The 24,574-nt window shown below is 44.7% G+C and overlaps 1 protein-coding gene and 1 pseudogene across 4 annotated transcripts; both read right to left on the reverse strand.

Annotated features, from left to right (window-relative positions):
* Window positions 1–1,332: 1,332 nt before the first annotated feature.
* Window positions 1,333–3,545, reverse strand: LOC123115815 (putative pectinesterase 63; annotated as a pseudogene).
* Window positions 3,546–14,168: 10,623 nt separating this feature from the next.
* Window positions 14,169–23,338, reverse strand: LOC123110750 (5-methylthioadenosine/S-adenosylhomocysteine deaminase). 4 transcript variants are annotated; one of them, XM_044531348.1, is made up of 11 exons: window positions 23,018–23,034; window positions 22,742–22,914; window positions 22,287–22,644; window positions 20,766–20,924; window positions 19,611–19,760; window positions 18,951–19,094; window positions 18,446–18,602; window positions 17,948–18,120; window positions 17,647–17,702; window positions 16,985–17,087; window positions 14,169–14,397 (listed from the first exon to the last, which is right to left on the reverse strand). In XM_044531348.1, exons 3-11 carry the CDS (start codon window positions 22,404–22,406, stop codon window positions 14,305–14,307), a joined length of 1,155 nt encoding a protein of 384 aa, XP_044387283.1. In that variant the 5' UTR covers window positions 22,407–22,644; window positions 22,742–22,914; window positions 23,018–23,034; the 3' UTR covers window positions 14,169–14,304. The 4 variants fall into 4 exon arrangements, with proteins under 4 accessions (XP_044387283.1, XP_044387280.1, XP_044387282.1 ...); XM_044531345.1 differs by lacking the exon at window positions 22,287–22,644 and having other exon boundaries at window positions 23,018–23,338; XM_044531347.1 differs by lacking the exon at window positions 22,287–22,644 and having other exon boundaries at window positions 14,169–14,423; window positions 23,018–23,338.
* Between the last annotated feature and the right edge of the window lie 1,236 nt (window positions 23,339–24,574).

Below are 24,574 nucleotides of genomic sequence, written 5' to 3' on the forward strand. Positions count from 1 at the left end.
ACATTTTACAGTGCACGATTAAGGTTTTTTTCAATTTTGTATGTAAAACATAAAGTAGAAAACAAAAGCAAAACTTAAAAAAAAAACATGACAAATAAAAAAAGAGAGCTGAAGGCATGTGGTCCGCGCAGGGCTTGCCCATTCTGGCAGCTGCTTGAGGCGAGACATGCTATTGCCTTACGTCAAGTATGCTTTGAGGCGCTCTAGGCTATACCACGTAAAAGAGACGGAAGCGGATATGGGCTTTGTACACCAAGCAGCTTTGATTTAGATGTTTGGTACAATTTTAGCTTTTTCTCACATGAATTTGGCTGCAAAAGCTGTCATAAACAATGTCTATAGCTCAAGCAAGTATGACGTGTTTGGTAGCCTCCATGAGATCCAACTAGGCCTACGCGATGCAACTTTGGCCCATTTAGTTGTATGTCTAGCACCAAAATCTCGGCCCGCGTGATTTTTTAAAGCACCTTCGGGCTTGGCGGAGGAGGAACGCTCGAATCGTCCGACTTTTCACAGGCAGGCCCGAGCGATGGAACTTGAAGCATGTGCACATCGGAGGCTGCACGTGAGGGGGCGCACACCGTCGCGTTGTTTCCTTAAGCGCCGCCATAACTCCCCTCACCTTTCTCTCATTGCTCACTCTCTTCTCTCTCTCCACTCTCACACTGGTGACGGCAAGCACAAGGTCTCAACAATGAGTAGTGATACATCTCAAAATTTTGATTGTTTCATGCTATTATATTATTATTTTTATAACAATTTATATTATTATTTTTGTACTAACCTATTAATTTAGTGCACTGTCTGAGTTATTGTTTTCTACTTGTTTTAACTTCATAAGAAATCAATATATATGGAGGTCAAACCACTTACCGATTTAATACGATTTTTTGAGCAACAAGAAAGACGGGAAGCTTCGTAAGAGATCGAGACAAGAAGCCAAGGGCCCACACAACCGCCCTGCGTGCCCTTGGGGAGCGCGCGCCACCTGGCCTTGTGGGGCCACTTACACCGCCTTGACCTGATTCCACCGCCATAATTCCCTATAGATATCGAAATCCCCAGCCATATTTTCCGAAGAATTTTATCACCGCCGTAAGCTGCTGTTCCGCGAAGATCCCATCTGTTGGCTGAGACAGGTGTGCACATCGGACTCATGGCGGCGGCGGTCGAGATCCCGTCGACAGCAATTGCGGCATAGTGGCGGGTGCGATGGTCGAAAATTTCAGCGTGACAGTTTGCGCATGGCTTCAGTCTATTCAGCAGCCCCATGGCCAGTGCATATTTGTTGCACGTATCAACCGCTGGAGCTGTCTTTTCTGTCCAAATGCCTTAAAAATCAGTTTTTTGGGCATTTGCCCTATATTAAATCATCTGTTGAAGATGCTCTTACACAATTTATTACAAACCTTCCTTAAAGCCAATTATACAGGCTTTCGCTATCGCCGTGTAAGCTCAAAAACAAGTGGAGATCTCGGATACACGAGTTACTGACAAATGGGCTAGCTAGTAGTTGCATTTTTGAGCAACCTAGAAGTTGCTTTTGGGCGGGGGTAGGATCCAGGAGTTGCCGTAGACGAAGTGCGAGCCGGTGAAGGGCCTCGCCTGCGCGTCGTCGAGCACCCGCGCCCACCCGATCCTCTCGTTGGACATGGCCCCGGGCCCGCTGCACTTGTACTCCCCGTAGAATACACCACCCTTCCTGCAGCAACCATCATCACCAGCCGGGCCCGTCGGTTAACTTGTGCGATGTAAAATGGTGAGGCCAAATGAAGCGAGAGGAAACACGTGCGGTGGTTACCGATCTGGCTTCTCGACCTTCCATTTGTCCCAGCCGACGGGCACCACCTCCTTGCTCATGTCTGTGAAGGAGTAGACCACCCGCGACGAGTCCCCCCACGCCCTCCCCAGGTAGATCTGGCCCAGTCCGAAGATCTTGCACCGCACGAACGAGAACCCGCTCTCGATGGCGTCCTTATCGTCGATGGCCTTGCTCCGCTGCTGTGCCGTCAGCACCGCAATCTCCGTCGTCACCGACATGATCGTGCAGTCCTGCACGCATGCATGCGCGTGGGTGTCACCATAACAAAATGCATCAAATATCATTGCCTACCTCACCTAGGTACATGTGTGAATGTAGTGTAGATGTTTGGTTAGTTAATTACCGTGTAGAGGGACCTCCCGAAGCCGAAGATGAAGTCGACGCTCCCTCGGATGATGCAATTCTTAAAGTAGTGGAGGCCCTTGTGGTCGTAGAGCGTGTCCTGCCCGCCGTCAATGGTGCAGTTGTAGAAGGCTGGTGCCGAACAACCGCAGCGCCACCGCTTGCCCGCCCTCTTGGCCCGCCATTGCCAATGGTGCGTGGTTCTGCCATGAAGAGCAGGCCGCTTAAGCAAAAATCTCATAATTTCATAAGATCAATGTTTACAGGAATATGTAAGTGTTTTGTTTCTTTAGACAAATACATAAATGTTCCAAATATAGCGACCAAATTCATGGGCTCTTAGAAGCTGTACGCGCGTATCTCCCTATAAGAATATTGTATGGGCCTAAATGCTTGGCTCAGATAGGCCTAACAATTTTTTCCATGGTCCGCAACTTGATGGATATGCATGCATGCAAAAACAAAACAAAAAAAACTCTTCGATAAGATTTTGTTTGCATACATTCCCCGAAAGCAACTCAATTTTGTTCGCAGTTGCATAGATAGGATCAGATTAATTTCCCCTAAAAGATGGTGATTAGTTGACCTTGAATACGACACCGGAGGCCGAGAAGTAGTCGGCCTCGACGGCGACGGTGGCGCTGGCGAGGGTGCCGAGGGGTTTGCCGTCCTTGCCGCGCGTCCCTGCCGTGTCGTCCCACGTGATGACCGGCGGGTTCTTCGGGTTGCCCACAAACGTGATGAACGGCTTCCACATCGGGATTGTCAGCTTCTCCCTGCATTTTCCCTTTGCAATCTGATCAAAATCGCAAACTTATAATTTGATCAACATCTATTGGGATCGACCAAGATGTATACTTGTAGGTGCCGGGCTTGATGTCGAGGATGGTCCTCTTCTTGTTCTTCTCCGGCACGGCCTTGATCGCATCGGTGATGGTCTTGAAATTTCCCTTGCCGTCAGGGCTCACTACATACCTCACCGTGCCGGCCTCGGCCGCCGCCAGCTCCGCGTCGAGCACCTTGCCGCCGCTGGCCTTGGCCTTGCTAGCGTAGATCTGCTCGGTGACGGCAAAGTGCTCGACGTTCTTGGCGATGAACTGGTCAAAGCTGTCGCCGCCTCCGGCTCCCGCGCCACCACCGGAGCTCGGCTTTTTGGCCGCGCCGCCACCGATGTTGAAGCTGACTTGCTGCTGCGAAGAAGCCGGGGAGATGGATGCTAGGATTAGCACAAGAACAGCAATGCCGAGAGGCAAAGCAGGATTACAGTTGCGCCCCTTCATGGTGACAGGATCTAAAGAGATGAACTATTTGATAGTTCAATCTATTTATTTAGTCTTCTATTTGTTTATTGAGGGATGAACTTGCAAGGGGACGATTAATTGGAGAGACGCATGCGTTTGTATATATAGGCCAGGGGCAGGAAATGGAAGGATGCATGAAAGACTCCTTTTTTAGGCAATTAACGTATTTGCTACCTTCAGCTGTTTGGAAAGCAGGACGCCAAAAAAAAAAAAATGAACAAAATATTACGGCCTCAATAGTGAACCTCTATTTTTAAGGGGAGTTGATACATTCGCCTCACCTCCTTCCGGTCCCTTGTATGTTGGTTTTTTCCTCTCCACGCCACCTTGATTTCTCATAAAAAAAGGGTTAATTATCCTTTTGCCCTCAGTGGTGTCCATGTGCTCAGTTTTGCCCTCAGATGCAAATTGTCCTCAGTTTTGCCCCTAGTCCGAGCACAGCAACTATGACGAGGCCAAACGGCCATATTTGAGTCCATTCCGTCCGCCGGCGTTAGTAGTTGTGGGTCCGGAGCTTACACGTGGGACCGCGTGGACGTGGGTCCGGAGCTGACATGTAGGCCCCTGCAACTAAATCCCCAAATCATTCTAGCTCACACCCATCCGCCCGGCCGGCTTCCTGCGCCGCGGCCAGCACCTGCCCCGCCACCAGTTGCACGGCCTGCTCCGCCGCTACCTCCCTGCGCCTACGCTCCACGGCTCATTGTGACGCCCACCACCTTCCTGTGACGCCACGGGTGGGGCGCCCGCCACCTGCTCGATTCGCGGCGCGGCCTCCTTTCGTGCGCCCGGCCGGAGCGCTCAAAGGTGGGGGGCTGCTGGAGCTATTTGAACTAGGAGGAAGAACCCTAGGGCGAAATGGTGAGCAGCGGCGACCCCGGAGTATTTGGCGAGGCAGGCATCGGGTCGGAGATCTGCCGCGTCCACGACTGGGTTCCCGAGGGGTAAGTCTCGCCTCTTGTTTAGATTGAGCTTAGTTGTGCATTTGAACACTCGATTCGAGTAGGTTTGCCCAATTAGTGTGCTGATTGCGTCTCTGTTTTTTGCCGGTTAGGATGGAGTTGCGGTTTGCTTTCATGGTGCACATTAGAAGGGACCGATACATGTTCGATGCAAAGGATAAGAAGAAATACCAAGGGGGTTTTGATTATCGGTTGCCAATGGCTAGTAATTGGAGTTTCAGACAATTTGGGGAGGTAATTTGTAGCCAATATCCTTGGGGTTTGCTTGATGAAGTGGTATACAAATACTATGATGGGGAAAAGAATTGGGTGACAATTAGTAATGATGAAGAGCTAGCTACCATGTTTGTTAGGCATAAAGAGAAAGATAATTTTCATGTGAGGCTGCAAGTTGATGTGCTTGAGCAGACATTTGGACCTAGGATGGCGGGTGCAACATCTCGGGGAGAATCAAGTCGTCGTAATGGCATCTCTAGCCAGAACAGTTCAGTTGGTGCACGGCGACGTGGTGGCTCGACAAGTGTGGGCAACAGCAGTAGGGTCCCCCTTGAAGTGGAGCCTGATGGCTACAATTCTGGGATTGATGAAGAGAAGTTATATTCTGATGTTATTCAGAATTTACGACGGGCACCTCGGGCTGAAAACCAAGATGAGGCTCACAATGCAGTCCGTGTGGATGATGACGCGATGGGTGAGGACGAAGACCTTGCAGCTGTTGAATGGGACCCTTTGAACCCTCAAATGGAAGAAGGTACAGTTTTTGCATCCATGAATGAGTGTAGAAATGCACTTGTGACATATTGCATCAAGGTAGAACGTACTTTCAAAGTTGACAAGAGCGATCAAGTACGTTACAGAGTGCACTGTCCGACTAAGGGTTGTCCATGGAGGCTGCTTGCAGCTAAAATGCGGAATAGCACTAATGTTCAGGTCAAAGTGAATCCTTTTAAGCACACATGCCAGGAATCAACCCTTAGGAAGGATACAATCAGTAGAGCCAAGTCAAGATGGGTGGCAGAAGAAGTAAAAAAGTGGGTGAAAGAAAACCAGCAAGTGGGTCCAAAGGAATTGCAGAAGAACATCAAAGATAAGTTCAAGATAGATTTACCATACATGAGGTTGTTCAATGGTAAACAACATGTTATGGATTCTATTTATGGTAACTGGCAGGAAAGTTTTCAATTGTTGTATTCATTCAAAGGTGAAGTGGAGAGGACAAGCCCAGGTAGTATTGTAGATATTGATCACCACACCGTGGAGTACACATTCAGGGGAGTGACAAAGACCAAGGAATGCTTTAGAAGGGTTTTTGTCTGCTTTGAGGCTTGTGGCCGGGGTTTTTTGGCAGGCTGCAGGCCTTATTTGGCTATTGATGCCACTTTTCTCACAAGAAGATTTAAAGGACAGTTAGTAGCAGCTTGTGCAGTTGATGCACATAGTTTTGTATTTCCAGTTGCCTATGGTGTGCTGGAGACAGAGTCTGAGGAGAGCTGGACTTGGTTTTTGCATAATCTCCGCCGGGCTATTGCACATCCCAATGGGTTGGTCATTCATACAGATGCCTGCAAAGGTTTAGAAGTGGCCGTGGACAATGTGTTCCCTGGAGTAGAGCATAGGGAATGCATGCATCACCTTGCTGCAAATTTCATGAAGAAATTCAAAGGAAAGGTGTATACCGACAATTTATGGCCAGCATCTTTGACATGCAGTGTGAAGAAGCACAACTACCACTTGATGCAGTTATACATGAATCCCAAAGTGAAAGAATACTTGGAAACACACCACTCCAAGTTATGGGCCAGAAGCCAATTCAGTGAAGTGAGCAAAGTTGACTATGTGCACAATAATCTAGCAGAGTCTTTCAACTCAATGATCCGGAAACTAAAGGGTCATTATGTGGTGGATTTGCTTGACAGGATAAGGATAGAATACATGCATAAATTTCATTATCGTGCAGGAATAGCCGAGGCAAAATTCATGGGCCACATTATCATCCCTGCCGTGATGAATGAACTGAAGCAGAAGACAATAGGCTTGGAAATGAACATGGCGCTTTGCTAGGGTACCACAGCAGAGATATCATATTTGGATAAAGAGAAGAGGGAATGGAGATATCGAGTGGATTTAGAAGCTAGAACTTGCAGTTGTAGGCAATGGCAGATAACTGGGTTGCCATGCATTCATGCCTTGTTTTTCATCACTTCTCTCTCAGGTCCAGCAGGGAACATACAGCAGTATGTGCATGATTACTACTCTGTTGCAAGGTTCAAAGCCACATATGCTTATGCCTTGCCTGCTATGGAGGGAAAACAACAATGGGACATGGTGGACCCTGGATTCAAGCTTTGCGCTCCAGTTTTGAAGAGATCAGCAGGTAGACCAAGGAAGAGTCGAATAAGACCTCGCAGCGAAGGAGCTAGACTTGGAGCGAGGAAGCGTAAGTGCACAAGATGTGGTGGGTCTGGTCATTTCGGTAAGTATTGTGATAACACAGTAGATCCAGCGTTCGGAGAGAGTTTCGATGAAGGCTTCGATGAAAATGTTGGTCAGCAGCCGGTTGCCTCAACAGATGATGAAAATGTTGGTCAATAGCCGGTTGCCTCAACAGATGATGAAAATGATGGTCAACAGCCGGTTGCATCAGATGAGGATTTTGACGAGGTTCCAAATGATGATGGTCAACAGCCGCATAATTTTGACGATGATCCAAAATATCCTCCAAATAATGATTCAAGTGAGGCTCCAAATGGTGATCCAAGTGAGACTCTAAATGGTGATCATGGTGATCCAAGTGAGGCTCCAAATGATGATCCAAGTGAGGCTCCAAATGGTGATCCAAGTGAGGCTCTAAATGGTGATCATGGTGATCCAAGTGAGGCTCCAAATGGTGACCAACCTTCTGTTGTTGTGAGTTCTGCTAGGTATGTAAATCTTGCAAGGGTCAAATACTACTGTACATCTATCACTTGACACGATCTCATTACCGTTTATGTTTGGACCCTTTATGTTTTGCACAGCTCTATGGTAGGTTTGAAGAAGACGCGCAAGGTACCGACAACCAAGAAAAGAAGAGAAGAAACAATGAGCACAAGGTGCACGAGGAGCAAAGTGATGGCAAGAAGCTCAAGGAACAGACAGAAGCCCCAACGCTATCTATGAACAATTATGAAACATTATGAATAAGGAATGATGTTGTATTATGAAATATTTATCACTTGACATGTTGTATTTCTGTTGGATGATGTTGGACCTATGTTAGAAGTATGTTTGACATGATGTTTAAATATCTGTTGGATGATGTTTGAATGAGCACATGGTTTTTCCTTTTTTTGATTTTTTTGAATTTTGTTTTGCTCATTTAAATTCTGGTCAAACCTAACTTTGACCAAGATTTAAGCAAGTCTAAAACATCAAAATGAAAAACTAAGCCTGGATACTTCTTAGTCAATCCAAAATGAAGTTGTGGTGAGGTTTTTGAAATTTTCATGAAAAATGTGCTAAAAAGAGGGGTCCAAAGGTAGGGTAAACGGCCTCATTTCTAAGCAAGGTTTTTTTCGACCTTATCTAAATCAGCCAAATAACTTTCCTACACATATATTCTATATGTACAGACTATGTGCGCTGGTTTTTTCCATTTTTTGATTTTTTTTAAATTTGTTTTGCTCATTTGAATTCTGGTCAAACTTAACTTTGACCAAGATTTAAACAAGTGTAAAACATCAAAATGAAAAACTAAGCCTGGATCCTTCTTAGTCACTCCAAAATGAAGCTGTGGTGAGTTTTTTGAAATTTTCATGTTCATTTCCCCAAAACACTTCTCTTCACTTCATACAAGAGAGTTTGAGATACTCGAGATATCATACAATACACATGAACTTATCATTTAAATGTATGTAAAGCTTGTTTATCAACTTAAATCGTTAGTATATGACATAAGAAGACTATGTGCGCAGGTTTTTCATTTTTCTGATTTTTATTTAATTTATTATGCTCATTTGAAATCTGGTCAAACATAGCTTTGACTGCTCCAAACCCCTCCCAAACCCCGCTAACCCTAGCGCTGAATAAGGACCGTTCATCTAACCCTAGCGGTGATCAAGGACCGTCGATCTAACCCTTCTAGAAGAAATCTGCGGGGAGGAGGGGGGCGATCCGCGAGATGCAATCTGATTGGCTGGGAGATTGTTTTTTTTAACAAATATCGGACGCGCTGGATGGACCGTTGGGCCGTCTCGTTATCTGGGCCTGAGATCACAGTAAATAGCCCGTCTCAGCCTTTCCAGGCCTTGCATGCATGGAGGCGGCTACGTGGGTTTGCGCATGCGCGGGAGGCGGCGACGTGCATGCATGCGAGTGAGGCGAGCGAGGCGCGCTAGGCGAGCTAGGCGAGCTAGGCTAGCGAGGCGAGTTAGGTGGTTCAGGGCAGTGGTTCAGGGCAGCGGTTCACATGCACTGCCCAGTCAAAGATGCATCGTTTTCGTGCAAAAATTTAAGTGTGCAAAACGTAACGGATACACACACGCGTCCGGATTCACGCACGCATCGTTCTCATCCTTTCTCTCTTCCTCTCCCACCCACAGGCCTATAAAATGGGGTGCCTCTCTTCCTCTCCCACCCACAAGCCAGATCCGATCCTCTCCAACTTCAAACACCCAAGCGACCAAGCCCTCCCCAAGCGAGACCAAGTGAAGAAGATGCAGTTCAACGGGCCGACCTTCCGCCGTCCGCCTGTGGTGCCGGAGCTACGCTACCCACCGGGCGTGCTCGTGGAGAAGGAGCTCCGTGTGTGGGCTATTTCAAGGTGGAGGGGTTCCGTCGAACTCACCCGCGCCTTCCTCAGAGCCGGCTATGCCCACCTCCCACGGGGCTCGCCGAGGATGTTCACCCTCAACGAGGTTCGTGACCGCGGCGGCATCCTCCTACTGCTCACGGTCACCTTCACCAACCCATTTGACGCGCGCGAGCTCCTCGGCCAAGTCTTTTGGTGCGGCTGCGAGGCCATCTTCTTCACCATCTACAACATCTACACCAACTACGAGCGCATCTTCCCCGCTCCAGGCCAGATGCACTCCCTTCCCTACGACGACGAGGAGGAGGTGTGAAGATGAAGATGGTGTTGAAGGGGCGCGCGCGGCCAAGGTGGAAGAAGGAGGTCAAGATGAAGATGTTCAAGCCCGGAGTCAAGCTCGTCATGTTTGGTTTTTTATTTTGTTGCTTTTCTATGTCATGTCGTGTCGTGTCATGTTTCGTCATGTGTCCATGAACTGTCCGTGAACTTATCTAAGTTATTGTAATGGTACGGTGTGTTCTATCGCATTATGTGTGTTAAAAAATGTCCGTGCCCAAAATTTCTTCCCTAAACAAGTCATGAAGTTCAAGTACTTGTGGTTTTCATTAATGAAAATCGTAGGGGGTGAGAAGCCCTCTGTTTCATTCAAACAAAAAGTCATGAACTAACATGTAAATTTATTCCCTTTAAATCCTAAACCAAGTGCCACTCTAACCCTAAACCAAGTGCCACTCTGACCAAAATCATGTGGTAGTGCAACATACATTTTCAACCTTCCAACCCTCCAAAATTTAAGTGCAAAACAAAGGGAAACCACTCTCACGCGTGTGCAAACATTCACGGTCTCACTATTTTTAAAAAAAAAATCACAGTCTCACTATGTATACCTTCCTTCTCTACCCATGTCAAAGTCTTGCCATCTGTCCTAGCGGTTACTAGCGTAGCCCTAAACACCACAAACCCATGCAGTCCTGGGTTCGAGTCCCCAGCCGCACCAATTTTTTGTGCATTTTCCACCCTTCATTTTTTTATACATATTATGTTTTCCTCAATGTAATGCCCTTAAAAAATGTTCATTTATTTTGGCACCTGGCGTAAACCTCTACCAGAGCTGAGGCACATTTTCCATGACATTTTGGTCTTTGATTTAAATCACGGTGTATTTGAATTGGATTAATTAACAGCTCCAAAAAATCTCTAACCTTAATTGTTTGGCTCCGGAATAATTCAATTAGTTTCCACAAAAAGTTTCAGCATTATGATTTACTGCATAAATTAAATCAGAATAGAAAACAAAAAAATGCGCAAGAAAACCCCTGAATGGGCCTAATTGGATGCAGTTGGCCCATTAGTCTAGCATGCACTTGGCTCTACGCTCTGAATTTGGCCCAAGAGCAACCTTTTTTTCGGACAGAAAGGCAGAGCAGAGAGCTGCATTTCATTGATCAAAAGTTTCTGAATTCCTAATTTCTTCTCTTTTTTCCAACATATTTAAATGTTGGTCACTTCTTCTCTTTTTGTTTCAATATTTAAACAACTTTAACCAACATTTAAACTAGGTGAATTTCTCAAACAATTTCAAGATTACAAATTCCTTCATAATTCATGCCTTTCCATACATTTTCAACATTACAACCAGTGCGATTACCATACCTACAAATGCCCAAAAGTATTTGCAAATGGGTATTGGTAGTGCTTGATCTTCAAGCTTCCTAACCTTCTTCTTCAACATCCTAAGCTCAATAGCTAGCTCTCTGTCAGTGCGTGCTTCGCCATCCATCTCTTCTTCCGGAGCTCGTGGTGTGGCCACTGCCGTTCGTGGCAGCATGCGCAACCATTCTTCATGATCTTCTTGCAGTTCATTCATCAAAGTCTTGGCCAGAGCATCGACCCAAAGAAAGAAGCATGTCACCTGCATGAACACTAAACAGATCAACCCATTGCTCAAACATCCCGACGATGAAAATGGTGCAATTGCCCCGATTCTTACCCCATTCTCGCTGCACACGTAGAACGGACGATTCTGATTCCTCGGTGTCTGAGAAACCCTTCGATCAACGTCCGCCCGGCACCGCGGACAGACGAAGACAGGCATGTCCACACGCGTCCGGCTCTGCATCCGCGAGGTGGCGCGGGAGCTTGAGGAAGACATGGAGCTCGGAGCCGAAGGGGATCTCAACGCCGCCGCGCCCTCCACTGCTAGCTTCCCACCGCCGCGCCCTCCACAGCTAGCTTCCCGCCGCCGTGCTCTCTCTCTCGTCGTGGTCACCGCCGTGCTCTCTGTCGCCGTGGTCACCGCCGCTGTCGCCCGCTTATATAGCACACCCGCCAACGGCTCTCTGCTCAACGGCTCTTTGCTGGGTCCCACAAGCCACGCGTGCAACGGTCTGAATAAAATTGGCCGTTTCTGCCGCCTGGTCCCACCTGTAAGGGCCGAGTCAAAAGGTTGACCTGACGGAGACGGCAGAGTTCACGGAACGAGTCGGTGCGCACGTACTAGGGGCAAAACTGAGCACAATTCGCATCTGAGGGCAAAACTGAGCACATGGACACCACTGAGGGCAAAAGGATAATTAACCCTAAAAAAATTGTATTCTCAATCAATGTCTCACAAAACAAAAATTCAAGTGCTCAAGAAGGATATCGTGAAGGCTAACCTGCATAGCCTTTCTTTTTTTGTTCTTGAGTATTGGGGATCTCACACTATTAGGAGGGATCGTTGGGAGGCAAAGAAAAATCTCATGTCATTGATCGTTATACTCATTTCCTGTGCCCTAAGTCTAAAAGCCAAAAGGCCTAACCAAATCCCAAGCCTCAGCAAAAGAGTCACTCTGAGTCGACCAGAGTCTTCAAGCTATTTCAGCAGGAGTCTCCGGCTAGCTAGCTGTGGTTATGGAGCGTGTTCTTTTTGTAGTCAGAGTGTTCGAGTTTTACTATAACCCCTCTCGGGTCAGAGCCAGAGTATCTATCTGTTACTCTGGTTGCACTTGGGTTCCACCTAGAGTATCTAGGTAACGAGTCGGAGTCTCAGTTATAACCCTAGCTCGTTTACTTGTGTTTTACTTTGATCTTCTTCTTCTCACGCAAGAGCAACAGAAAAATGACAATGGCAGCATGGCGTACTCCCCCCTAGGTCTCTCATTCTTCCTCTTCCTCTACCGTTGCTCCTCCAGCTTGAGGAGCTAGAGCTCCTGCTGAAGAGGCCCCAACGCCAACTCTGATGGTGGGCAACATGCACAATGGCGAAGACTAGGCGTGGGTGGCGCGGCCCACCGCCATCCACCTTAGTCATTCCCATGTCGCCTAAGACTATTCCTGCTTCATGCAGCTTTCGGCCACCAACCTCTTGTTGGAGCACTGCCATGAGGGGGACAGACGCAATGCTTTCAAGTCTATCAGGAACTTGTGATGTATTGATCCCCTTTGCCTCAATGACTTGGATTTCTTGGTGGTGTACCTCATCATCAGGCTTGAGCATGAGGATGACGTTCCTTCACTCTCCGCCGCAGCTCGGAGGGAGGGCTCACCACTGAGGTGGGCATCTAGCTCGACAACAGATGGCCTGTCGAGGAGGATGCCTCCTCCATCTTCTTTCGCTTATAGCAAGATGGTAGTTCCTTATCGTGCTCGTTGTGTGACTCGTGGGTTAGACGATGTCACCACTCACATCCTTCACGGATTCGGTTCCCTCACGCTCGGCTAGCTCCTAGGGTACCTGTGAGGCAACGAATTGTCTAGTTTCTTGAAGGATAATGGTGTCAATGCATAGAACAATTGCATCGGTCTTTCAAAGGATTATGACGTAAAAAAAAATTCAATATTCACGAGGACCGCGCCCGGTTCCGTTTGATAACGGAACAAAGGCCATGAGGTAAAATGAGACACGAGGTAAATATTCATTGCAAGGGCCTCATTAGTAAGGAATTTAAAATTACTAGCACAATTCGTGTGCTGTGTTTAGATGCTTTGGGTTGTCCAGACCTTAGATAAGTGGCTACCTCTTCGGAAGCACAAGCTTTGCTTTTTCACATTTACTATGACAAACAACTTCGCCGATTAGATATGAGAATAAGTTTCTGATTCAGTGGAAGTTATTAGTATGACAAGAGATTAAGTAGTGACAGAATGTACAAGGCTTGAAGCTGATGATCGTTTTCTTCAAGGGCACCACTAGCAATCAGACTACTGATATTTTGTTTCCTATCAGACCAGTCATAAGCCGTTGGATTGGAAGCATGATGTCGTCCGATTTGTAATTTATATCTGCATGAGTTTTCCTGATTTGCTTCATTTATTTATTGAGTGGTTCCCGGTGGACCTGTATTCCCTTAAATTCCGGCCCACATCCTTGGAGGTTTATACAAAACAAATTAACCTCTTAATGACCATCCAAACATGCTTCTGATTTCCACGCCAGATCCAAATCAGATCCCTATAATCACGTTCGCTTCCATAGGAGGCGATAGTACACTAGTTTCCTTACCAGGATTAATGCTTCCTTTCTATTACGAGTTTGTTCCATAATAAGAAAGTCGTGCTTCCAAACATGTCAATTGTGCTTTGGAATTCTGTACTTGTATCCATTATATAAAAGCCATGCTTCCAAGACTAAAAACCAAGCTTCCCTATATAATTCCTTCATATATGATTCCATGAGATACGCTTGCAGTTTTTTGGTACAACGTTTAAGCATGATGCAAAATTTGCTTCCACCGAGATTTAGATTTATTTCTTTCTAACAAAAAATTGCATCCTGTAAGGCTACATTTTGTTTACAATGATGCAGAAATTTAGTTGCCATCCACTGGAATACAACATTAACATATACTCCCTCCGTCCCAAAATTCTTGTCTTACATTTGTCTAGATACGGATGTACCTAATACTAAAACATGACTTGATACATCCATATTTGGACAAATCTAAGACAAGAATTTTGGGACGGAGGGAGTATTTGTTTCCTGCCAACACTCAATGCTAGTTTTCCATTCGACTACACTTATTTCCAAAAAATAGAAACTACAATTCATAGTGTGCTTAAACATGTTCTAGCAACAGCATCTCTCCCTCAACCTCAGTTTGGTCGTCGTCACCCTCTTCCCCATTGTAGGCTCCGATTATGTCCGGAAGGCGCATTCGTCACCTCCATCTTAGTTGTCGCATACGCCAGAAATAGCCTCCACTAGGAATAGAACAACAATCCATTATCTACACCAGCAGAAAAACAAGTTGCATACATAAGCTTACCAAAACAGTAACCAATGACAGGTTTGGTTGGAACTTGGAAGCATAGAAGCAAAGGTATGTTTGGTGAATTACTATGAAAAAGATGTGTATGGCTACAACATAAAAAATGACATTTAGAAGCGAAATAAAGTAGTATGGAAGGCATATGAACTGAACCCATTGTAGTCCTTATGAGATGAAGGCACAGAAGCATTTTTTTAGAGAACTGTAGCAAAATGAGTACAATGTAGAAGCACAAAGGTATGAAGCTGGAAACGGATGCAAATGGTGCATTATTAGTGTGGGCGAAAGCATAAAAACTGAATTCAGAAGCGCAGATTAGTACACAGGTTAACATGCAGTTTATGTGTCGCCAACTTTCACAAAACTGAATTGTTATTGAACATGGAAGTATTGTTCTAGTCCGCCCAAAATAATTACAATACAGAAGCATCCAAGTAAGAAGCCAGAAAACAGTATAATGGGTGCCATACTGCCATATTAGTGTTAGTTGGAAGCATGAAATTTTGAAAGGGGAATCTGTTGCCAACTGTCAAGCATATTTGTGGATGCTCTATAAACAGGAAGCGATGAAAGATTGTTTTGTCGACAATTCTGATCTTAATTCCAGGCACTGATGTCTGAAACTAGGGAATAAGCACAATTGCCTGTCTACATACAATTGTCTGAAACTAGGGAAAAAACAAAATTGCCTGTGAAGATAATCATACTAGGCAGGCAGAGAACCAAAACACCAATGAGTACTCGGCAGTCGGCAGGCAATGAATTACAAACAAAATTGCAATATGGCAACTGCAAATTATCGGGGGCTATTGGCAGTGAAAAACCTACAGAAATTTACATATAAAATGTAGGAAGCCGTTGTAGGTTCTGTCGGCGTTGGTTCCGACTCCGGCAGCCGATTCATCTGATGGTTAAGTTGGTGAAGCACCGAATCGAGGTCGGGATGGCACACCTGCATGAGAAAATTCTGGAGGCCGCATAAGTGGAGAGCACGATAGGGTGGGGAGGATTAGGGGAAACGAATCTAGGAGTCAGCAGGCAGCAGGCGAACGGATCTGAAGAGCACGATGAGGTTGATGTGCTGCTTCACGAGAGGTGAGAAGGAGGCAGCAGGTGATCGCCGAGATCGGGGAGGCCGGGGTGGTGCGGTTGGTGGCCACGACGGCGAAGATTCCCTGCGTGGCGAGGGGAGAAAGGAAGACGAGATACAAGCGAGTGATTTAGGGAGGGAGTTGTTACACGGGTGATTAGCTCCTCGGCCATCGGGATAAGGTAATATCTACAACCGCGCAATTCTAATAGAATCGACAGTTGCCGGGTGGTCTAGTATCAGACTATAGATAGGAAGTGTTTCCCTTTCTTAATGTAGAGCTGATTATTTATTTGTGCATTTCAATTACTCCCTCCGTCACAGTTTAGAAGGTCACAATTTAGAAGGCGTACATCAGAAATCTCTGGGACCAAGGTGTTTCACGATTGGCTCTAGTTTCCTTTGCATGCGACTGAAAAATAGCAGCGTAGTTTTGTGCTCTTCAGATTATGCATGGAACTTGTTTTTTTCACTTGGAGCTTGAGTTCCACCTTGGACTTGAGGGTCCTACGATGGAGCTTGAGATTCTTCACTTGAAGATTGAGCTCCATCTTCAGTTTGGTCATTGGATTGAAGATTATGCATGCTAGTCCTCCACCCAAATTAATCGTCGACTTATTCCTTCTCAAATGAGCAATTAACCTCGCTTAAAGTGCAAAAATAGCAGTTTCAGGGAGAAGAACAAGCATTGAATAACCCCACGAAAGGTTATGCATGAGCTCCATATTCAGCTTGATCATTGGACTGAAAGTTTCGGGGAGAAGAACTAGCATGATAAAATCACAAGTAGTTCATCCTTTCAGGGAGGTTGATGCCAGCTCGCACTAGGAGGGCAGTTGCTCTCTTTACTGCTGAAGAAATTACCTCCTCCTAGACCACAGCAAGGTATATTAGAAACAGCGGAAGCACCATCAATGATGTATCTTAGCTATGATTATGGGATTCAAACATTGCTTGAGCAAAGCATATGATCTTTAGCGATGAAAGCGGTTACCACTTCCATTTTCACAACCATTACAAATTTGCAGTTATTCCAGAGCATGAATATTCCAATGTTGCTCTTTTCTAGACCGACTACTTGGTGATATGCTGAGGAGCAAGCACAACATGATTGTCGAATCTCCTCAGCTATAATAAATTTTATCGACGAGTTTTTTTAACTGGATTTTTTTTAATGAAACGGGCCTCTTGCTCCATTGCATTAATAACTAAACCACAGTGTGTTAATACAAGTATGCAAGGAGATGCAGAGTACCATTCCAGGAAAATAAAGAAGTATTCTTTCAAACTGAGTCGCATCTACAGAGAAAATGTGGAATGAAACTGCAGCTTTGCACAACTTTCCTAGCCTTTTGGCAAAGTGAAACAACCTAGGTACTTCTTTTCCTTCATCTCAATATTAATTAGGCAAAGATAAGGAGAAAATTACCTCATTTACATTCATAATCTTCTGATCCTTCATAATCCATTGGCCATTGCACATAACAGATTCGATATTTTCTGACCGCATGCAATAAACAGTGTTGGCAATGCTGCATAGCAGAAAAAGTTAATACCATGATTTTAAATTCGATTCTTATTGTCAAATACTCCCTCCGTCCCAAAATAAGTGTCTCAAGCTTAATACAACTTTGTACTAAAGTTAGTACAAATTTGAGACACTTATTTTGGGACGGAGGGGGTATTATTTAGAATAAATTGTAATGTTGAGTATGTGTAGTACTTCTGTTTTCGTGCAATAATAGGGAGCTGAAGCTCAATAACTTTACGTATTGCATTGTAGGCAGGCTACAGAGCTAGCAATATACTCCCTCCGTCCCAAAATTCTTGTCTTATGAGAATCCTGTATTATGAGAATTTTGGGACGGAGGGAGTATTTTAGTAACAAAGCTACACGTATTATGAGAATCCTGTATGTAAACAGTTTGAATAAACAATGCGTCATTAAGAATATGAACAATGGCTATTGCAACCTTCAAGACAGGGATTGCACGCAAATGATACTTGGTTAATGAGTTGAAATAAAACTCAGTGTGAACTCAATACAAAAATGCAGTAATTTGCTCTTAGAAAAATAGCAGTGGTGCATACCAGTCATGTAACGGAAGCATGGACCACTTAAATGGATTCACCACAATCAGGTCCGCCTGCAAAACCAACAAAAAACCTCAAGCGTCAACAAGATATTGATATTAGTTAAAATAAATAAGAAATCAATAGATCCAGACCATTTGATTATACTAGGAAATCATAATCTGGAATGTCCGCACAGAATATAATGGGTTTTCATTTAATATGATTGAACTGTAGGCATAAATCCAGTTTCAAAAGAATACATAAACCAGTATTTTCAAGCACCACATATGACAAAATTAGCAGCTAACAGCAGCACCTTTTTGCCGACCTCCAGAGAGCCTATTTCATTATCCCACAGAACCGCTTTTGCACCATTAATAGTAGCCATCGTCAGCACAGTCTCAGAAGGAAGCACGGTTGGGTTTGTTGTACCACTGATATAGGCCTCACGCCCTTTGTTAATAAGGGAGGCTAGGTACATCTCATCAACTGTACAGCACAAGGTAATCTTGTAAATTATAGAGTGAGCCACAATAGGCATCAAATCTGTAAAACTATCATCAAAACCATGCATATTCAATAGATACTGGACAAGGAACATAATAACAGAAAAATATGGCACACCTATTTCTTTACAGAACAAATGGATATGCCCTAGGATCACTACGGAGCGCATTTAATATAAAATATTAGATGCAAAACTCTGACAGAATCCTCGCTACTGCTGGGTGCCAAACAACATAGGTGAAGAAAACTAAGAGCAAAGCTAAACACACTCGTAAAAACATCTGTGATTATAGTTTATTAAGCAGACCAATGCTCATTCTGTTATTGCTTGGTGCTCCATCGGTACCGAGAGAGACACAAACACCAGAATCCAGCATTTCCCTAATAGGAGCAAACCCCAACATTCTCATGGCAGATGCTGGGCAATGAGAAACCTTGACACCAGCGTTTGAAAAATGACTTATCTGCAAGTGAGAAACTCAAATGAAAAGTTTGCCAAAGTTATATTTTGCATTCCAGTATCACAAAGCATATCAGAAGGTAGACAGTGCATAGTAAAGAATTTAGACAGACAAATTAACATATAGAAAAAAGAAGCATATAGCTGCTGCAACATGTTATATGCTGATTATGTACACTGATGACTGCTGGCATAATTGGATGTACACTGGGGCAACCTTTGTACAATTAAAAGCCATACAGTTTAACCTAGATTTAAAGTTATGGTATTCCATAATTACCATACATTCTCAGAGCACAACCAGGGTACATAACGTGAAAGGTAACATTCGATTGTGGAAAAGCTTACTTACCTCAGACTCATTCAACCAAACAGAATGGGCAGCCAGCAAATTACTCCTCAGAAAATCAATTTTCTCTAAATATGTAACTGTCCCATGATCAATTTTCTTCATCCGCATTACAAACTGATTTTCATATGGTATTTCCGCAATATGCTGCAAAAATAATATAAAGCAAAAGCATAAGCAATGTAGAGCAGTTAGCGGAGCAAAAACTTCTACTGGAATAGTAAAATAGTATAATCATTTTGTGTTCGGCTCCTCACATTGGAACGAATTTCAGTTAAATTAGCAAGATAGTTCTCTAGGAGCCCAAACCATATAAATGCACAACTCAAAAACAACTCTAGGCAGTCCTCCAAGCATCATTAAATACAGCATCCAGGTTTTATTTCAATAAATTAATTAAATGATACAACAATATCTGAAACGAGATAAAACATTTCGTTGTTCCATGGTTCCAAGCTCCAATTTATAAGGAGAGAAGCATGCATTTGTGAGTGACTTTTTTTTGCTTTGATAAAATGCCTGATTTTCTTACTTAAATTATTCTATCCTATTGTAATCCCTGTGAAGATTAATAAGGATCCGCGGCTTGTGCACAGAAGGGGCAAGGGAGAGGGGGGAGAAAGAGAAGGTAAACTTTGCGGCACAAATAAACTACTTTAATACCATATGGATTCCAGTATTCAGTTCCTGTGCAGCATCCCTTGTTTCAAGCAGTAACCGATCTGTCGCATTCATGATCTGTCTCAACCCAAACCATATCCTGATTCGCCCATCAGCTGTGTTATGATGCTTTTCATATAGATCCTTCTGTGACTGGGTGAAAGAAAAGTCATTCACATCACATAACAGCCAAGTATGCCGAGAATAAACACATGTATATTTGGACTTAGATGGATCTTAACTTGTGCAGACATAAACCAATCAAATAAGAATTAACCTTATTTAAGTACAGTAAATCCCAAATAGCTGTTGCACAGGAAAAACAAGGAAAAAATGAGCAACGGATGATAGAAAAGGCAACAGTTTTTGGTAACCTTATTATTCCTTCTCTACTTCCAATTGTACTTCCAAATTTTGCCATACCGTGTAGCCTACTTGAATCATGCCTTCTCAGATTTTCCAAATTTAGGAATTGTTTGTTCCGTGCAGACTTCTCATGTACATGGATTTTAAATTGGGTACCAGCGCTTGTCGAACTTCAGCAATAAACATAGTAGTATCTAACGTACCACATGTTCTTAGAGTAACTCTGTTCCTAAATATGCAGATATCGATACGATGGAATATGCTTAACTGATTTCTGCTTACAACATATGCATCAGCTGTGCCACAAATAGGGCTGGCCTAGCAAAATAATGCTAACTAATAGGCGAGACACACTTAACAACTCGATAAACACATCAGATGCTGGATCTGATCAACATGTTCAGCTTCAGCGCTTCCCTGCGCATGGACCAGCTGACATGCCAGCTAGCTGCAGGCCCCCCTGAAGTGGCTGCTACTTCCATGACTGAGCTCATGCTGCTATTGAATTACATGTTGCACATGCACATCCCTAGAATGATGAAGTGAAAACAAGCCCTTTATATTCAGTGGGGAGCTCCCCCCCCCCCCCTGAAGACCGGTTTAGAGCTGTCAATGGCAGTCACTAAAGATATGAATGGCACTATTTCAAATTAGGGGGGAATAAGAGAACAGAAGGTGTTATGTGTTCCATGGAAAGGCTCGAGTCTAGGATACAAATTGAGTTCAAGCAAAAGAACTGCATCATGTGACAGTGTTTAAGAAAGTGATCCTGATCCCGATTTGAAGGCAAACCTGAATGCAGTCGTCGGTAGAACAAGAACTCCAGTTTGGGGGTAACCCGTCACCACAGTCCATTGTTGACTTTGTCAAGCATGCACGCAATCCCAGCAATTCCACTGCCCGTGCCATTTCTGAAACATACTGCCCACCTGCTTCAGCAAAGCATGTTACCTGCCATTGAATGACAATACAAAAATGTTTAGGTGCATTGGGACAGTAGAATTCATCAGGTTGCTGCTAGTTTGAGCATATCTATTCAGGAAGCTAAGTACAGGCCGACCATACCATACAGAACACATGTGACATTGTTTGTAAATTAGCTCTAGGTTTGCACAATATAAAGATTAAACACTGATTTTAACAATACATAAAATTAAAAGGTTTTGCCCAGATCCGCCGAAGGCATGCCCAACTCTTAAAAAATATCTTTATCTTTAGTTCACACCTTCGGAGTGTAGATCAATCCATAGGCCATCAAAGGACATACATGATCTATTGTAACTATAAAATGAACAGAAGTGCTACTGAACTTTATCCTAAACATACACAAGTAACCAACAATACATCTGTTTAGATATACAAACGGCATACTACCAGATTAACCAAGCCTGAAGCCATAAATCAGGATTTTTATGATTAATAGCACAAAAGAAATTGAACTTCATTCAGCTTAGATATTGATTTCTAGCCACTATTCTTATATTTCAGTGCCATTGGACGAGTACAAGAAAAATGAGACTTCTAGATCTGAGGATAACAAAAAACTTGTGCATTTTGATCAACTACTAAATAATCAAAACCCTGGATCTAACAGAGTACAGAATTCATTTCAACATACAAAGGGCATACAGATCAGACAGTAAACAATCATTAGGTGGCCGGGTGCTCCAAATTTGTTAGGATTTTAGGATGCGAGTAGTATATTCCTCATTCTTTCTACAAGATTGTGAGTAAAATATAAGCAAAAAGGACATACCAACATGTGTAGATTTGTTTCAGCAGTAAAAATAAAGATCTATACTATGAACATATATTTCAACAAACTCAACTAAAAAAGCTATTGAATTGGATCTGTACACATAATAAGCATGATTCAACTTACAAAGAACGGAATTCTTGCATATAATAAGATATGAAAACGGTACTAATGACATCTCTCGTACTCTCAGGAATAAGGAAGGAGTGGGACTCATCCAGCAACAAATGGATCGTGTCTACCTTGAGGCACCCAAAGCCCTCAAAAGGATAGTAGGGAGCCCTCAGAATGATTCCGTCTGGTCAAATGGGATAAGAGTATCAGACAACTACAGGGTCAACTCTACCCTGGGTTCTCATCCACGTGTGGGAGTGGAAGCCAATGCTATTAAAAGATTTGGTGGGTTCTTAGAGATGACACCACAGACCACATACATTTTTTTGCTGGTGGAATGGAACCACACTTGGTTCACATGGTATCAAGCTTGATCCAAATATCACAATGCAACACTAAGAAATAACAGAGTGTTCCTTGCAATTTATATGCAGCAACCGTACGATCAAGAGGCAGACCAAGCTTGATTTGCAGATGGACACAACTCTATATTTCCTCCATGACAAACATGCCTCTGTGATGCACAACCTCACAGCACCTGAAAAGATAATACGCCTCAACATAGAGCATTAGAGCTGTACAAGTACCAAAATCCTAATTTCCTCATGTAAAAGCAACATTAGGAATCAATTAACCCAAGATGCAAAATTCTGGGCACCTGCTTGCACTTGCACTTGCACTTGACACGTGTCAATAAATCCTTAAGGAATACACTGTACAAATTGCTCAATTCTCACTGTGTTTTATGTTACATCTCCACCAATGCAAGAGCAATCGGGTGGCGAAACTAAGGATTCCAGGCTTGAGCAAACATATATAGTGTATCATCAGTCAATACAAACTGGTAGCAACAGAGAAATTATACTGTGGAACTGATGCTAGTGGACGATTGGCTCACCCCAGATCGGATGAGCTCGATGCCGCAGAGGAGCGTGGAGGCGTAGGAGTCCTCCTCCGTCATGTGAGACTCGTAGGGCCAGATCCTCCCGTGCAGCCACGTCATCAGGTCGACGTCGTCGGCGATCCCCCGCGCCAGCTGCTGCGACGTGTGCACGTGGGTGTTCACAAACCCTACCAATCCAAGCAATCAAGCAACAAGCACAAGCGTCACTGGAAACTGACTGATTTTTGCAAGGGGAAAAGCTTCGTCAAGCAGAGGCGCGCGGGTACCAACCGGGAAGGAGGATACGACCCGCGAGGTTGAGGGTCTGCGCGGCGCCGGGGAAGGCGCCAAGGACGTCCGCCGAAGGGCCCACGGCGGCGATGCGGTCGCCCACGACGGCGATGGCGCCGTCCCGGAGGACCGTCAGAGCGCCGTCCATGGTGACGACAAACGCGTTGTGGAGGACGATGTCGGCCGATACCGCCGCCGCCTGCGTCATTTTCGCACCACCTCCCGGAGCGGCGTACGTCCAGACGACGGAGAGTCGCGAGTCGGAAGCAGCGGGCAGTGAGCCGGATAATACGGCGGAGACTGTTCACTTTCTGTTCCTCGGACGGGGACCCTCTTCCATTTAGAGCATCTTCAACGGACGCGGTTGCGAGGCGCGCTAAAAACTTTTACAGCGTTGAAATTTGTGCATCTCTACTCCTAACTAGAAGAACACCCGTGCGTTGCAATGGGGCCACATTAACTTTAAGAGTTCAATATCAATTATGCTAATATTACATTTAATATTCTCATACATATCAAATGACATTGACGACCTTTTTACCATCAAATTCTCACACACTCTCTCTCCCTCCCTCCTCACTCTCTCTTCCCATCTCCCTCTCTCTCTCTCTAACACACACACACATCCATCTTATTGGGTACGGGACCATAATCCATCTATTTCACACGCATACGCGCTAGTGCATAACAATATGGATTATAAAACAGGTTCAAGGTAGTAACAAGGATTCTTCTCATGCATTAATAAACAAATGTTCTGCACTGAAGACAAGATAACCAATTCCCAAAGTGCATCAGAGCATCACAGAACATTACTGGCAAGATAAATGCACGACGATACACCCGACTCATTTAATTAATATAATTAAATTATCAGTAAATTAGTCACCAAACTGCTCGGATGAACCAGAACAGAGCCAACATATATCATCCTAGACAAACACAACATCAACCATTTACCTCGGTACTTTAGGGACCGACAGGAGGATGCATGTAGAAGCGCTTTTTGCCTGTGAATCCACAGTCAGAGAGAGAAATTGGAACCCATTCCCATCACCAACTGATAAAGAAAGCATGTAAGAAAATTGATATCGGGCCAACTTGGATCTTCGGTGATTGTCCGCCGGTATGGAGAATTTAGGAGGGTGGGTGCAGGGAATGGCCTTGTGGATGATGGATGGAGGCGCGGAGGGATGTGGTCACCGGAAGGTCGAAAGCGGAGAGGGTCGGGCACGTTAGGTGGAGCCGGTGGTGCGCGACAACCGGAGGCGGCCCAATCGTGGGCGGCGAACCGACGATAGCCTCGGCCCATCTCTCGACGCAGCGAAGATAGAAAGTGCGGCACTGTCGGTGCTCGAGGCCGCCGCTCGGCACCATCTACATCGAGGGGAAAGAGAGGCGAGAAAGCGATAGGGTGATGCGGGGCTAGGGATTACGGAGGAGGGTGGGGGTGTGCGATTTGAATGGATGGTTCTGCCCATCGTTTTCTTGTACGTGGCGGTGGAGACGGCGGCGTCCAGCCATGCAGGCGAGGCACACGGCGAGGCGCAGTAGCAG

Source organism: Triticum aestivum, chromosome 5B, assembly GCF_018294505.1.
Source record: "Triticum aestivum cultivar Chinese Spring chromosome 5B, IWGSC CS RefSeq v2.1, whole genome shotgun sequence".
NCBI classification, from domain to species: Eukaryota; Viridiplantae; Streptophyta; class Magnoliopsida; order Poales; family Poaceae; genus Triticum; species Triticum aestivum.

Excerpts from the sequence above, each read along its gene's own strand:
- LOC123110750 (XM_044531345.1), bottom strand. The coding sequence starts at position 23,225 with ATGACGCAGGCGGCGGCGGTATCGGCCGACATCGTCCTCCACAACGCG. Across the intron at positions 17,703-17,947 it reads CTCTGGAGGTCGGCAAAAAG|GCGGACCTGATTGTGGTGAA; the intron begins GTGCTGCTGTTA and ends TTGGTTTTGCAG. Across the intron at positions 14,398-16,984 it reads AGATTATGAATGTAAATGAG|TGGAGGCTATTTCTGGCGTA; the intron begins GTAATTTTCTCC and ends TTCTATTCCTAG.